Genomic DNA, 14,515 nt, shown 5'->3' with positions numbered 1-14,515 from the left:
GATCGAAATGGTTTACACGTAGATCCAGAGAAAGTGGAAAGTATGGTTAGGATTCCAGCACCGAGAAATGTTAAAGAAATTAGAAGTTTTATAGGGACAGTTTCGTGGTACCGACGATTTGTACCAAATTTTGCGGAACTGCTTAGGCCACTATCTGATCTTACTAAAAAGAATAGGAAATTTACTTGGACACAAGAATGTGAGGATAGTTTTAGGAAGGCAAAAGAGTGTTTGGTGACAGCACCAATACTTACGTGCCCAGATTTTACACGACCTTTCGTCGTACAAACAGACGCGTCAGATTATGGTATCGGTGCAGTTCTTTCACAGAATTTTGAGGAAGGGGAAAAGGTTGTCTGTTACCTTAGTAGGTCTTTAAATAGGAACGAGAGAAATTATAGTACCACAGAGAAAGAATGCTTGGCTGTACTTTGGGCTATTGAGAAGTTGCGACCGTATCTCGAAGGTGTTCGATTTACAGTCGTAACGGATCACTATTCCTTGGTATGGTTAAGTAATCTTAAAGATCCACAGGGGAGGTTAGCCCGTTGGGCAATTAGGCTTCAACAGTTCGACTTCGAAATCATTCATCGCAAGGGCAAAGAGCATGTAGTACCGGATATGCTTTCTCGAGGAGTGCCGCAGTTGGGTGGTATCTCAGAAGGGGATGTAGATCCTTGGGTGAACAAAATGATTGCTGCAGTCAATTCAAATCCACTTAGGTATCCAGCTTGGAGGGTTGAACAGGGACAGTTGTTCAAATTGGTAAAGGCTAATCATGTAGTTGTACATGAAAACAATCAAGAATGGAAGAGAGTGATAGGTAGAAACCAAAGGTTAGGGATTTTACAAGAGTTTCATGATGGTCCATTAGCAGGACACATGGGTGTTAGGAAAACTTTTGCCAGGGTTGCGGCGAAGTTTTACTGGCCAAAAATGAGGGCTGATATTACCAAGTATGTTAGAAGTTGTAAAGTTTGCCAACAGGTAAAGCCGGTGAATGAAAAACCAGCTGGGTTGATGAGTGAGAGGGTTGGGATAAAGTCACCGTGGGAAATGATTTGTATAGATTTGGTAGGTCCACTTCCAAAGTCGAGTAGAGGTTTCACTTACATTCTGACGGTAGTGGATTACTTCACAAAGTTTCCACTATTGTTCGCGTTGAGGTCGGCGACTGCTAAGGCAATTTGTAGGGAGTTAGAAGATAATGTGTTCCTGTTATTTGGCATACCCAAGGTGATCGTGAGTGACAACGGTCCCCAGTTCCGATCAAAGGAACTGGCAGCGCTTTGCCAGGCGTACGCGTCACAAATCAACTTTACTGCTCATTATCATCCGCAGGCGAATCCTGCGGAACGGATAAACCAAATTTTGAAGACGACGCTGAGGGCGTACGTCGCAGAAAACCACAGAGTGTGGGATCTACAACTTGCTAAAGTGGCGTGTGCTATTCGCACGTCACAGCATGAGGTTTTGGGTGTTTCACCCTATTATGCGAATTTTGGGAGGGATATGGTAACCTCGGGGAGAGAAGTGCCATTTGTTGGAGACAGTTCTGGCAACGCTCAGGATCCGGAGGGGATCAGAGAACGTTTCCAAGAACTAAGAATTGATATTGGGAAAAAATTACAGGCAGCCTCGAAAAGAGCTGCAGAATCCTATAATCTTCGACGGCGTGATGTTCAATATCACCCCGGCGAAATTGTTTGGCGTCGAAACTTTACTTTGTCGGATGCCGCGAATTATTATGCAGCCAAATTAGCACCGAAGTTTGTCGGTCCGTTTGAAATTAAGAAGCGTGTGTCACCTTGGACATATGTCTTACAAGATAGTAATGGTAAAGAGCGCGGAACTTGGCACGTTAAGGATTTAAAACCGTTTACAGATGCATCCGTTAATAATTAATTTTTTTTTAGTAACGTAGTTTTTGTAGTTTAAGTTTTTTTTTTTGTTTTTTTTTTATTATCATTTTCATATATTTTATTTATTTTTATAATTCACATTATCTTTTGATTTTAAGCTTATTTATTTTTGATTTTATATTTTTAATTTTTGATTTTATATTTTTAAATTTTTGATTTTATAGTTTTAAACTTTTGATTTTTGATTTTTTTTTCTGATGGAAAATCCTTTTTCATCCTGGGTACATCTTTGAAAATGTGTTACAGTTCTTCGAAATGTAATCACATTTTCGAGGAGGTAAGGGTGGGATTTGTTGCGGTAAATTTTACCACAACAAGTTTTACCTCCCCATTCCATTCCCTTTTAATCATTTTCTTGAATCCCATTCTTTTGCTGCTCCAAAATGCTCGAAGAGATTATTAGAGACCTGGTCCATCAGCCAGAAGCTTGTTCTTTGAGTATCTTGGAAAAGCAAACAAAACAGGTTTACATTACAACATATAGTGTGACGTGTGATTGATGGTTCACACAGACTATAAAGTCAGTATTGGACGGGCGGTCCATACTTTTTGAGAATTATATTATATCTATTTGGACGGGCGGTCCATAAAATTACTTGAAGAAAGATACATGTGATATGTTTGTGAGAGATGACTCACCCAGGATATAAAGGCATGAAGTATTTACCCATGCCCAACGTAAATGTGAATTATAATTCACCAACATAAATTTAGCATGGCCGAGTGCCCAACATAAGTGCCTTGCACAAAAAGTAAAACCACTTTGCGATGTGTTTCCCTTCCCCTAATTGTCTGCGCGAAGGTCTACGGTTTTAGTTTATTTAATTTTCGCGTTTGAATCCTTTCTCGCGGTTTAATTTGAAAATGTAAATGGTCGTGACTCCGTCTAGAAGAAATATTTTCCTCCAATTTATTAGTTCTGGGCCGGTTTGGGCTGGGGACTTTGCGTGATTTTTAAATAGTTTCTCGTTTAATTCTTTTTAAATGGAATTGGCGGAAGCGGGCTGAATGCGTCCACTGAGCCACTGTTGGTGAGAATATCACCAACGCATGAGATCGCATGCGATGGTTTTTCGACATCGGAGCAGGCCGCTAGCCAATAGGCAGGGTGCTGTTGTTAGACCGAGACAGAAAACCTCCATGCACTAAGATCAGAAGAGGATGACCATATGGTCGTGTCGGCATGTTCGTTTTGGCCCGCCATTATTACTTCTCTTCTTGGAAGACCTTTAAGTGATAAAGTTGTGAAAAAGTTAAGCCTAAAACTATTTTCGATTTTTTTTTTTTTGCGATTTAATTTGGAGAGAGATAATTTTTGAGATTGTGAAAATATAAGTCCAGTTGGGGACAATATTTTTGTGGTAAAATTTTGGAGGAAAATTTTAATTCGGAGGAGGTCCGATAGAGCCATTTTAAGGGAGGAAATTTGTCGGGGATATTGACCAGGAAAAAGGATTCAATTGTTGAGATAAGTATTTGGTTTTTATTTGTGAAAAATTAGTATTTGAAATTTCGTTTTTGAGTGGCCCTAAAGTGGGAATAATTTGTTGACCGATTAGGCCTTCGTTCCGTATTGTTTTATCCCGATATTTTGCGGGACTTGCGACCGTTGTATCTTACAGTTGTCTTTCGGGATCTTTCCCAAAGTGGTTTTCCTTTGTGTCTTTTGGCACAAAGAAATTGTAATTTTACTTTTGTTTTTTTGGTTTTCTTTTATTTTTTTGCATATCTACATTTTGAATTTCATTCGTCGTTTCAAATAAATTATTATTGTACCATTTCTTGTTTTCGAAAAGATACTGGGTTTTTGTCCAGGACTACCAAGGTTTCCCAGTCTTTAAAAAAATAAAATTTCTTAAATTCCAATTAGGAAATAAATTCATTTCTTTTATTTTCAATTTTTGAAGATTACTTTTCAGTTTAGGTCTGGTTTTGGTAAACTTCCATTTAAAAAGTTTCCTGGCGCCCACCCTAGTAAGTAGAAGTAACACCCTGTGTTTACTTTTATTTAATTTCCATTTAGATAATTTTTTTTATTGTTGTGTATTTTTTTATTGTTGTTTGATACATTTTATTAATCGGACGGATTAATAAAGTGTATCAAAAAGTCTGAACCCACCCCATCACACTGAGCTACGGGATACAGCATAATTTTGTTGTATGTTTGCAAGTTTATTTCATCGAACGCGCTCATTGTTTGACAGTTGTCATTTGCATCCTTAAATTAACTTCGTTTAAGTCGCGCTTTAGTTTGTTTCTTTTGTAAAATAATAATTAATCAAATTCGCGTTTCATTTTGTTTTTATTAAAGTTCGATAATTAATTTATAGTATTAACGTAAAAGATCGGTGAAATAAAATTGCAACAATTTTATTCATCTGTTTTCAAAAATTGAAAGTTTTACTTTGCAGAAACTGTTTTTGACGTAAAAAGGTCTTATAAATCGATGAAGCATGGCAGCATCTACGAAAAAGTGACCCCATTTTCTCCCGTTCCGCTTGAAATTTTTAGCAGTGTGGTATAAATTGCAATTCAAAATTAAAAATAAACTATATTAGAGATACACAAACCTACTATAGCTTATTTGAAAGGTTATGATATAACCTAAAGGTGAATACTAATTAAAGATTTTTAAAAATTCAATCATTAAATAGGGTAAATCTAGGTAAAAGGAGATGTTTTAAAATAAAATATTTTCTAAACGTTAGATTGACTGAGAGTTGATTTATGAACGATTTTCAAAAACCAAAAAGATCTTCGATAAAATGGTTGTTATGGGTAGGGATATTTTTTTTCAACAATTTCAAAGATACCTTACGGATTTTTTTCCAAGACCTTAAATTTCGAAATAGGGTAACTTCGGGCATTATGGCGCACCGGGCATTATGGCTCACCTCTCAACTACCATACTTCCAATACTCGCATTTAAATAAAACCAATGCAGAAACTTTGGCCTTCGTCGAACACTAGCCTTGTAACGATCGCAGGTCAGTGCTATTATTTTTGTGCCAAATAAAAAAGAAAACAAAAAAAATATACCGGTTCTGGGTTCCAATATAATATCGCTTTGTTTTTGTTTGTGTGTATCTCGGTAAGTATACAGTGCACGTGTTTGTTGTAAAGAGTGAAACGCAGAGTACAGTTTTGGTTTGGTTATATCACTTGTTATATTTTAACTGAAGTAAGAATTGTGTTTAGTTTTTGGAGTTTTGTGAATATGTGTATATTTTGCAATATGGCGCAGATGTAATAAGGGCATTATGGCGCTATATTATACCCGACTGCGCCATAATGCCCTTATGTAAAACTAATTTCAAAAGTAACTCTGCATTTTTTTAAATTTGAAAATAAACTCAATTTAACGTTAATTTTATAAAACTTATTTACAATTATATTTCAGAAATGCTGAATATACGTAAAAAAAGTAAAGGGTTCCGAAGTAAATAGGGTTCGCCATATTGCCCGTACATAGGGCAATATGGTTTTTTTTGGACTATTTTTAATTTAATTTATTTTTTGTTAAAAAGCTTGAGTTTTTATTCTTAAATTATTTATTTATGTTACGTTTTTATGAAATTTAATTAAAAAAAATGATTGAAGTAAAAATTGTAGTCCGTAGTAAAGTTATTTGAGTTTGTGCTTAGGTATGCCATAATGCCCTAATTTACCCTATGATTTTTTGAAAAACTGATTGCATTCAAAAAATTCCATTTTTTTTCCAGATGTCGTACAAACATGATTGAGGTCAAAATTCAAAGCTAAAATAATAAGCTTTCAGATGATATAAAATTTATTATAGGTTGTCATGTAAAAATATTTACAATATGATGTGTAAAGAAAAAAGTCAATTTTCGATTTTTTTATGAGAAATGTGTGATTAAAAGAAATCCTTTTTATATTTTTTTACAAAATAAATAGACAAAATATGGTTTAACTCTTTTGATGATATCTATATAAGGTTTATTTAAAGTATAAGTTTTTTTGTATATTTATTGCATTTGAAAAAATTTAAATAATGAGAAATGCTTATAATTTAATTAATTTTAATTAATTTTTTTCGCTTTTTTTTATAATATTTAGCTTCAAAAATTATAAATTATCACGTTATCACGTAAAATTTCGTTCGTAAACCGATTTTACAGAAAACCATTTTTTTTTTATAAAATTTCACTTCCATATAAAACAATCTAGAACTTATTTAAATTAATATATCGATCGTCTCAATTCCACTCTATTAATCAAAAAAAAAAAATAATAAAAAACAATCCCAAAGGTCGTCGCACGATAACAGTCATCAACAATGGCTACCTTCTAAAAATAAACGTTTTTGGTCGCTTAAAATTAACCTAACCCAACCAATACAACCGACGACAACAACAACAACGACATATCCGTCCGTATAATATGGTCGTTATTATAAATTGGCCAAAATTGACCTCGAAATCAATAAAATTAAATCAAACAACGCTAACTATCAATTGACACGGTTAGTGGTGTGGTGTGTGGTTATGCTACAGACTATAAAGACAATCAGGCAAGGGACTATCAGGGGAACTCTTTACACTTAAAGTTTGATGTATGCCATACAAAGATCACTGTCATTAATTCCATCGAAGACTTCATTAATTTAATTGTCCCTAGAAATTTATTAATGAGGTTTTGATTCTAAACAAAAATGCCCACAATAATAAATGTATAACATTTCCGTAGAATATTAGTTTGGATGCGCACATATGCATCCGCCCCCACCTATAACCACCTTCTATTTAACCATCCATAAATCTTTTTTGTGAAAAGACCCTCTCGGCCTCGCGCCAAAAACACCTGTGATTTTTCGCAATCCTTGGATGTGTTTCCTGCACGCACAATAATTAATTACCCATGCCCGCCACCTGTCAGACAATATGAGAATATGACGGACAGACAGTTGACAGTGCCAATCTACATGCAGCAAGCACGGTCTGACACGACGGACGCGGCACCAGCTGACGCCTCATTCAAACATATATCGTGTATTTGCAAAAGGGAAGGTGTGGTCAGTTGTTGTGGTCAATTGGAAATTCCATTACCGTTTAATCGATCCATCACTCACTTGTGCCTATGTACTCTAACTCGTACTTGTATATGTAAAGCAGTTTCTATTTAGCGCGTTGTTCTAATAGATGGGACGTTTTTATGATGTGGTTTTGATGTGACCGCTTTTGGCAGCATTTGATGAATGCAATTCAACTATGTACTCGTTCTACTATAGGCTCACAGGGTGTTATAAAATCTGAAGGGTTGGTTGAGGTTGGAGGTGGACTGGACTGGACTGCTGTTGATGATGCAAACATCGTCCTTGTGTTGGAGCTCAAATCGAAATTCATTGTAATTGACCCGGAAATTTGTGATGCAATATCGAAGTTAATTTCAGTAAGATGAGGTTTCTGGCAAAGCTTTTGATGTTTAACTTTTCTAAAATGCATTCTCGAATAATAGGAGGAAGGGCAATCACTGTTATAATGAGTGTATACTTTGGGAATACACAACCAGGGACTAATTAAAAGCTTTGAAGTGTTGATACAAGTTAATTTGTGTATGATTAGAATATTAAAATAAACAAAATACCTATATAGTTTAATTAAACATTGTTTGCATTGCAATTTTTTCAATTTTAGTTTTTTTTTTTTTTTAATGAAAATCAATTATTTTGTATTTAAGTTTTGTTTTTTAGGAACCTGCTTATTTTGCAATATTTGGAAACCAAGCACGAACTTGCTTTATGGTAATATTACCCCTAAATTTTAAATAATTAAAAAGAAATAAAATAGAAAAATTATTTTAAAAAAATTATCGAACCGTATTTTTTTCGAAAACTACGAAAATGTTCGAAAAAAATCGAGAAAATGTTATCCATTAAAAAGGAAATATTAATCCAACGCTTTAAAACAAACTCTCAATAAAATTCATTGGTCCGTTTTCAGAATTTGATTTGTCCAAAAAAAAAATGTTTTAATTTTTTTTTTTAATCCGAAAATGATTTTTCTTTTTTAAAATTTTTCTAAAACAAAAATTTTTTTATTGAAATTGGTGGTGTCGTAACAAAAGTCAGACAGCAAAAAAACCGTTTTATGGAAAATATCTACCGTTAATAGAAGTCCATAAAATATTTTTTTTATTTCAAAAGTACTACATTACTTGTCACATATGTTACAAGTATTTTTTTTAATCAAAATCGTTTGAGCCATTTTTGAGAAAACCAAACTTTTCCATTTTGGTCATATAAAAACAAAGAAATTTAATTTTCTCTCTTAGGAATCACCAAAAATCCATAACTACGAAGTTTGAAGTAATTGCCTTCATAGGATTAGGTTGCAGCTCGGGAGTCGGGATAAAGGCAGATAGTCATACAGATACGACCTAGAGAAGTGAAAAGTTCAAGAATCTTCACTGAATGTAAATCACCTTTTTACCAACCTGTATACCAAAAATCAATCTACTAAAAATTTATTCGTTGAAAAAGAAAATACTTTTAAAGGACTACTTTGGCAGGAAAGAGAAAGCATTTTTAAGTGCTTATGTCGTCTTTATAAAACATATAATTAGCCAAACACTCTTAAGATATTTCGAACAAAAAAAAAGAGATATTGTAAGAGATAACCTAACTAACAGCAAAAATCTTTTTTTTTTTGCATTTTCTAACGGTAGATAACCTTTGTAAATTTAACTAGATAGAATATTTCCGACTTCAGATTCATGCACTCCAAAACCCTTTACAAAAGTGTATTTTGGTATCTGCAACAAAAAAAGTTTCAATTTGACCAATTAATCAACTGAAAATTTAGGTATATTATCTTTAAAATTTTTGTCCAGCTTAGTGTTGCATAGAAGACGATCGAACCGACCGATCAAGTTAACAAGCAGAAAGTTTTATCAACGCTCGTTCAATGAGATTGCATTGAGTAAAGTAAATTAAAAGCTGAAATTTGCGAATTTTCTATCATCATCTTGTTTTCGGTGGATATTTTGCAAAAAAAAGTTGGACGTACATTGGGCATACAAAAAAATCAATGACTAATGTTATTATTTTGTGTTTTTTGTCAAAATTTGGTATCTCTATGATAGAATATTATTTTTGTGAAGTGCCAATTAAAAAAGCCAAAAATTCTAGATGCAAATTTTTAAATGGACTTTGGTAAATTATGGCCTTTTAACTTGAAATGTTGCATTGTTTTCCTAAATAATAGTTAACATTGCGACATTGCTTGACATTTCGTATATTCATAATAAAGCAGATTGGCAAAAATGCAAATCAAATCCTGATGACAGTTGAAATCGTCGGCACTAAGCCAAAAACGTGAATTTGCAGCCTAAACTATTAATGTCCATTCCCCGTGTTTCCAAGAGTTTGCATGAGTTTCCAAAATCGTTTTTCTCAATAATAAAATTTTTCTGATTCGAAGTTTTGGGTTTGTGCCCACAAAGTATTTGCTTGTATTTACCGAAAAATTGTTTAACTCGAAACAGATTCAAACAGCGAATAAACATAAAATATATTAACTTTCATTGCCGTTCTTAAAGCAATTCGATATTATAGTGATCCTAACTAATTGAAATAGAGTATTGAAGCATGGTTCCTTTAACCACCTTGGTTGTATGTTTTCAAGTCTGACTAAAATTAATTCATAATTAAAAAACTGATTGAAGTGTTAACTTACACTTTTTTCAAATTTAACTTTCTTCTCAAAGATGAAGGTCAACTTTAAACACTGAGTATTGTTTCTTTTGAAAATATCTCTCAATCTCTTCATGTCCTACGCGTTAATTCAATTATTGTCCTTTAAAAATGTCTTCAACACAATAACATTCTTATGCCATTTCAAATTCCATAAAGATTTTAAACACGCTATAAAAAAATATCTTTAAAAATATCCAAAATGTGTCATTTTCAAACAACATGTCGGAAGGATCAACACAGAACATGCAAACACAAACTGTTGCACTATTAATATTATCGTCCTCATAATCTCCCCTATCAACTCTGTACAGAGAATATGTAGTTGTAGAGACACCTTCCAAAAAAAGAAAAACACAAGAATATAAAAAAAAAATAGAAACAATATTCCATTTTTGGATCCTGGCCAAGAGTTAGTCAAAATATTATAAAATAAAGGATAACAACAAAAGTATATATATACACAATCACTTTTTCTCTAGCTTCCTCCTATATTCTTCTTCATCTCTTTTAGTCAAACAAAACTTGAAAACAAATAACCAAAAAAACTGTAAAGGAAAATTCCAGTTAAAATGCAATATTCAAGATTTTTATTAATATGAACATACAACTTTTGTAAATTATCGCCCGCTGGTGTTAATTTTTTTTAATATAAATAAGAAAAATAGAAAGAAAAAAAACACCTAAAAGTATACAACACTTACCGAGGAGCAGCAATTTAATATCCTTTGCCGCTTGAATGCCATCTTCTTTGAGATTCTTTTCAATGAGCTTGGAGCGTTGAATGGCGGCACGTTCCTCAGCTGATGTGGTACATCCCATTGTTGGTTGAATGTGGTGGTTTTCTTTTCCGTCTGTCTGTTTTTTTCTTTCTTTTTTTTTTTTAGTTTTTTTGCTTAACTATATTGCACTTTGTTTTACTTTTTCTTTTGTTTCTTTTTTTTTTGTGTCTGATTTCAGTTCGACTTCGATTTGGTTAAAAGTTCCTGAAACAAGATTTGATTAATTAATGATAAATTGAGTTAAATGAACGAAAAGTGCAAGCTACGAAAAATCAAGCGCAATTCTGGAAAACAACAAAGTTTGGCAGACATAATTGCATTTTGCACGGAAATAAAAACAAGAAACAAAACAAAAAAAACCAGAAGAAAATGGTTCTTAATTAAAAACCCGCTCCCACTTTATTACAGTTCTAGAATATGAAATTAAAAAAAAATATACTAATTGATATCGCAGCAAGTTGGAACTTGGAGCGTCCGCCTTCACCTTCACCATCATCATCATCATCGTACATATATTTAGTTCGACTTCATGAATGATTCCGAGATCGAGCCAAAAGCAATTGATATTCATCGAGTTATACTACTACTCGCTCATGTAGTTATGGGCGATGAGGTGCCTGCCATTAGTCACAGAGTAGTGCACAAAACACTTGGAATTGGAATTACAATTCAAATTAAAAAAAAAAAAAAAAAAAACGGAGAATGGAACTCGAAAGGAGAGTGCAGTTTTTTTTTCATCTTCAAAATGTACTACCTTACGTTGTGGCACATTGGCATATTGTGGGTGTATGTACATTACGAGTATATGAAATGAAGTGTGGTTCCATATTTTTTTTTTTTATTGAGATGCTGGATGCTAGAACTCTGTGTGGTGAACCTGAGAGCTATGTGTGTTTTTTTTTTTGAAAACTTTTAACGCACGTAGAGCTCGTTCATTATATTAATCATCGGTAAAGCGCTTAACCAATATAAATTAAAAGGTTTTATAGAGGTAATAATTTTAGTTCTGCTGAAAACATCTTTGAGGTAAAAAAAAAAAAAAAATGTGAGCAAAATAATAAAAATCATCTTGGAATCATGGTACCAAGGAAAGTTTAGATATTGAGGAATTTATGTGAGTTGATGATAGAGTGGATTTGGTCATAATTCTATCTCAGACTTTGTTAAGATAATTTTAACACAAGAATTTTATCTCATTTTTACTTCATGTGTTGGGTAACTCATCAATCTCGTATCCTTCACTTTTGTTGTGTTTTTTTTTTCAACAATTCGACACCCACAGCAAGAAATACTGCTAGTACAACATGGATATCACAAAAAAATATGTATTTGTGCCAAATATCAAGAAAATCCGTCTAATACCTAGTTTTAAATAGGAGCTTGATTTACAAATACAGTCGACTCCCTAAAAAAACTAAGCCGAACTTCCTCTAAGTCGAATTTCTCTCCAAGTCGAACCGATTTTCGAGTCCCGTGAAAGTTCGACTTAGAGGGAGTCGACTGTAAATACACTTACAAGGATTCCCAAAAGCATTGATCCAAAATGAAAATGGTCTGAGATATCCCATATCACTTTTTAATTTTTTTTTAAATGGTTGACGAATTCAGATTTAATTGGTTTGACACCAACTTAAAAAATTTGCTGCACATAAATGTGTTTTTCGACAGACCATGACCAGACACATTTGACTTTTCAGAAACTTAATTTCATACAAAAATATTTACTTAAAATTTATATTCGTCCGGTAGTTGAGTACCTACATACAAATCTACCGAACTACCAAGTTTAAAGCAAATTTTGAGCTTGTGCTCATCAAAATTGTCTAATTGTTCAAGCCCGATTTTTTTTTACGAATCCTTAACTTCAGAGGTGCAAAAACTGCATAGTATTAAGAAGTTCACCCTTTATTTACTTTAGAGGCTATCGATACCTCATTATACTTTGAGTGAGCCGGAATTTTTTTTTTTTGCTCTTAAGTATTATGGTTTAAAGTTTTATTATGAAATTATTTCTTTTGTTACCTATCACAAAGTTTTTTTTGTATAAGTTGATATGTATATCTAAATCTTCCAAGAATTAATCTACTTAAGGTCAAGGAGTAATAACTGCTCACACACAACAGTCAGCTTAGTAGATTCACACTGCCTAGCTAAATCGTTAAATTCTGGGAACTGAATTCCGTTGTTATTACATAATTCCATTTAATCGGTATACATTTCATAGACCACACTAATCGCATTAAAGTTTCATTTGAAAAACAGCTTACGACTAATGCTAAATGCTCTAATCAGCCATAAATGCATCATTCAATTCCACGACTTCTAACTCTACATCAAAAAGGGAAGTAGAAGACCCAGATTGAATATGGAGCTTAATAGTTATTGTGGACAAGGCCTAAGAGAATCGTTTGTCAATTCAAAAATTTCATTGGAATTTCTGATTTATTCCTACTTTGTTGACCTCAACACAAGAGTGGTAAAAGTTTCATATCAGATAGGCGAAGAATTGTCTAAACGTTAATTGTGCCAGAGTGTAGGTAAAATCGATCATACCAAATTAGAAGCAAGGAAATCACTGTCATTCTAAAATCCAATTGAAATCATGTTAAAAAAATATAATAATGATTTTAATTATGTATGATTTTAAGTCTTTTTTAAGGCAGTGGGTTTTTCGAAGTATATTCAAAATATACTCCTTGCATGCACCAAGCTTATTCATACAATTAATAATATGACAAAGAACTCATGAGTAGAAACACTCAAACTGGTGGCTGAAGAAGTTGAAGTAGAACTGCAAACACCAAGAATAGTCAAACGTCAAGCATATCGCTCAAACAATCCTTCATCGAACGCAGTTGAGTTTTGGAAGAAATCGCCCTTACTTCATATTTAGATTCATTGATATTTTCCAGTTTATTCTCTATATGTTTTGCATTCAGTGAATATGTTGAAGTAAAGCTTAAATGATTTTAAGTAAAAATTCAAAATTTTTGTCGATTACACGGTATTAAAAAAAATTTGCTTGGGAGGAAGATCTCCAAAACCTTGGTTTATATAATGTCGTACACAAAAAGCATACGACTTTTTGCCGACAATGAAACTTACTCTCAATATTGCCCTTTCCTTACCGTGCACCACAAGCTCGGTTGAACGAACTTTTAGCCATTGAGGAAAGTCAAAAAGAGGCTAAGATCAACCATGGTTGAAGATCGTTTTAATGGTATACCTAGTTGATAATAATCTCATATCAATGTTTATAGATATCTGTTGAATGTTTTAATTTACAGGATTATGTATACTTATGAGTGTACACCTAAATGATTGATATGATTATGAGTGTACACCTAAAATTGATTTCGGAAAGAGAGGAGAAAATAATAGAAGGTGTACTCAATAGATTTGCTGACGACTCACGCCAGCCGCCCGCCGCCCGCCACCAGCCTCTTGGCCTTAATATGATTCGTGATATAAATTGTTAATCTTTATTTACATTAAAGTGGGCCTTATATTGGTTTTTGCCGAAATTCCAAGGTGGATGGACATAAATTAGTTCTAAATAGCGAAACAAAAATTCTCTAATTTTTGCGAATTTTATGTTATGACTAGTCTCCCGGTACTAGTCTTCCAAAAAAAAAATTGTCTATAAAAATCACAGCATATGTTTGACACGAAAATTTCACGTTAAAACCGGGAGAGGAAGGGAGTCAAATAAAAATCTAAAAAAATTAGGGAACATTTTTCTCAGTATTTTCAACCGAATGATGACTGTATGTTACAAATAAGGACAACCCTAATATCTATAATATATGTATGTACATATGTAAATAAAATTCTCGTGTCGCAATGTTTGTTACCAAACTCCTACGAAACGGTATCGGATAGATCTGAGAATCAGCCAACATCTATACCTCTAAATTGTTAGGGTGGTCCAGCAATTTTTTTTTTATCTTTTTGGAGCGCACTTTACGAAATTTTTTGTTTACATACATATATTAGGTAGGTCTGACAATCGGCCAACATTTATTTTCATACCACTAAATGGTTAGGGTGGTCCAGCAATTTTTTTTGTATATCTTTTTGGAACGGACCTTTACGAA

At 33.2% G+C, this 14,515-nt stretch overlaps 1 protein-coding gene across 1 annotated transcript in view; it reads right to left on the bottom strand.

Annotated features, from left to right (window-relative positions):
- LOC129906785 (G protein alpha o subunit) overlaps nt 1-14,515 on the bottom strand; it is a 196,810-nt gene that overhangs the window by 175,366 nt on the left and 6,929 nt on the right. The window contains exon 3 of the mRNA XM_055982706.1: nt 10,341-10,622. Coding sequence (XP_055838681.1) covers nt 10,341-10,458 — 118 coding nt within the window. The 5' untranslated portion in view covers nt 10,459-10,622. The remainder of the gene's footprint in view (nt 1-10,340; nt 10,623-14,515) is intronic.

This window comes from Episyrphus balteatus, chromosome 1 (assembly GCF_945859705.1).
Source record: "Episyrphus balteatus chromosome 1, idEpiBalt1.1, whole genome shotgun sequence".
Taxonomy (NCBI): Eukaryota; Metazoa; Arthropoda; class Insecta; order Diptera; family Syrphidae; genus Episyrphus; species Episyrphus balteatus.
Note: the sequence above shows the minus strand (reverse complement) of the source record. Positions and strands in the feature narration are given on the sequence as shown.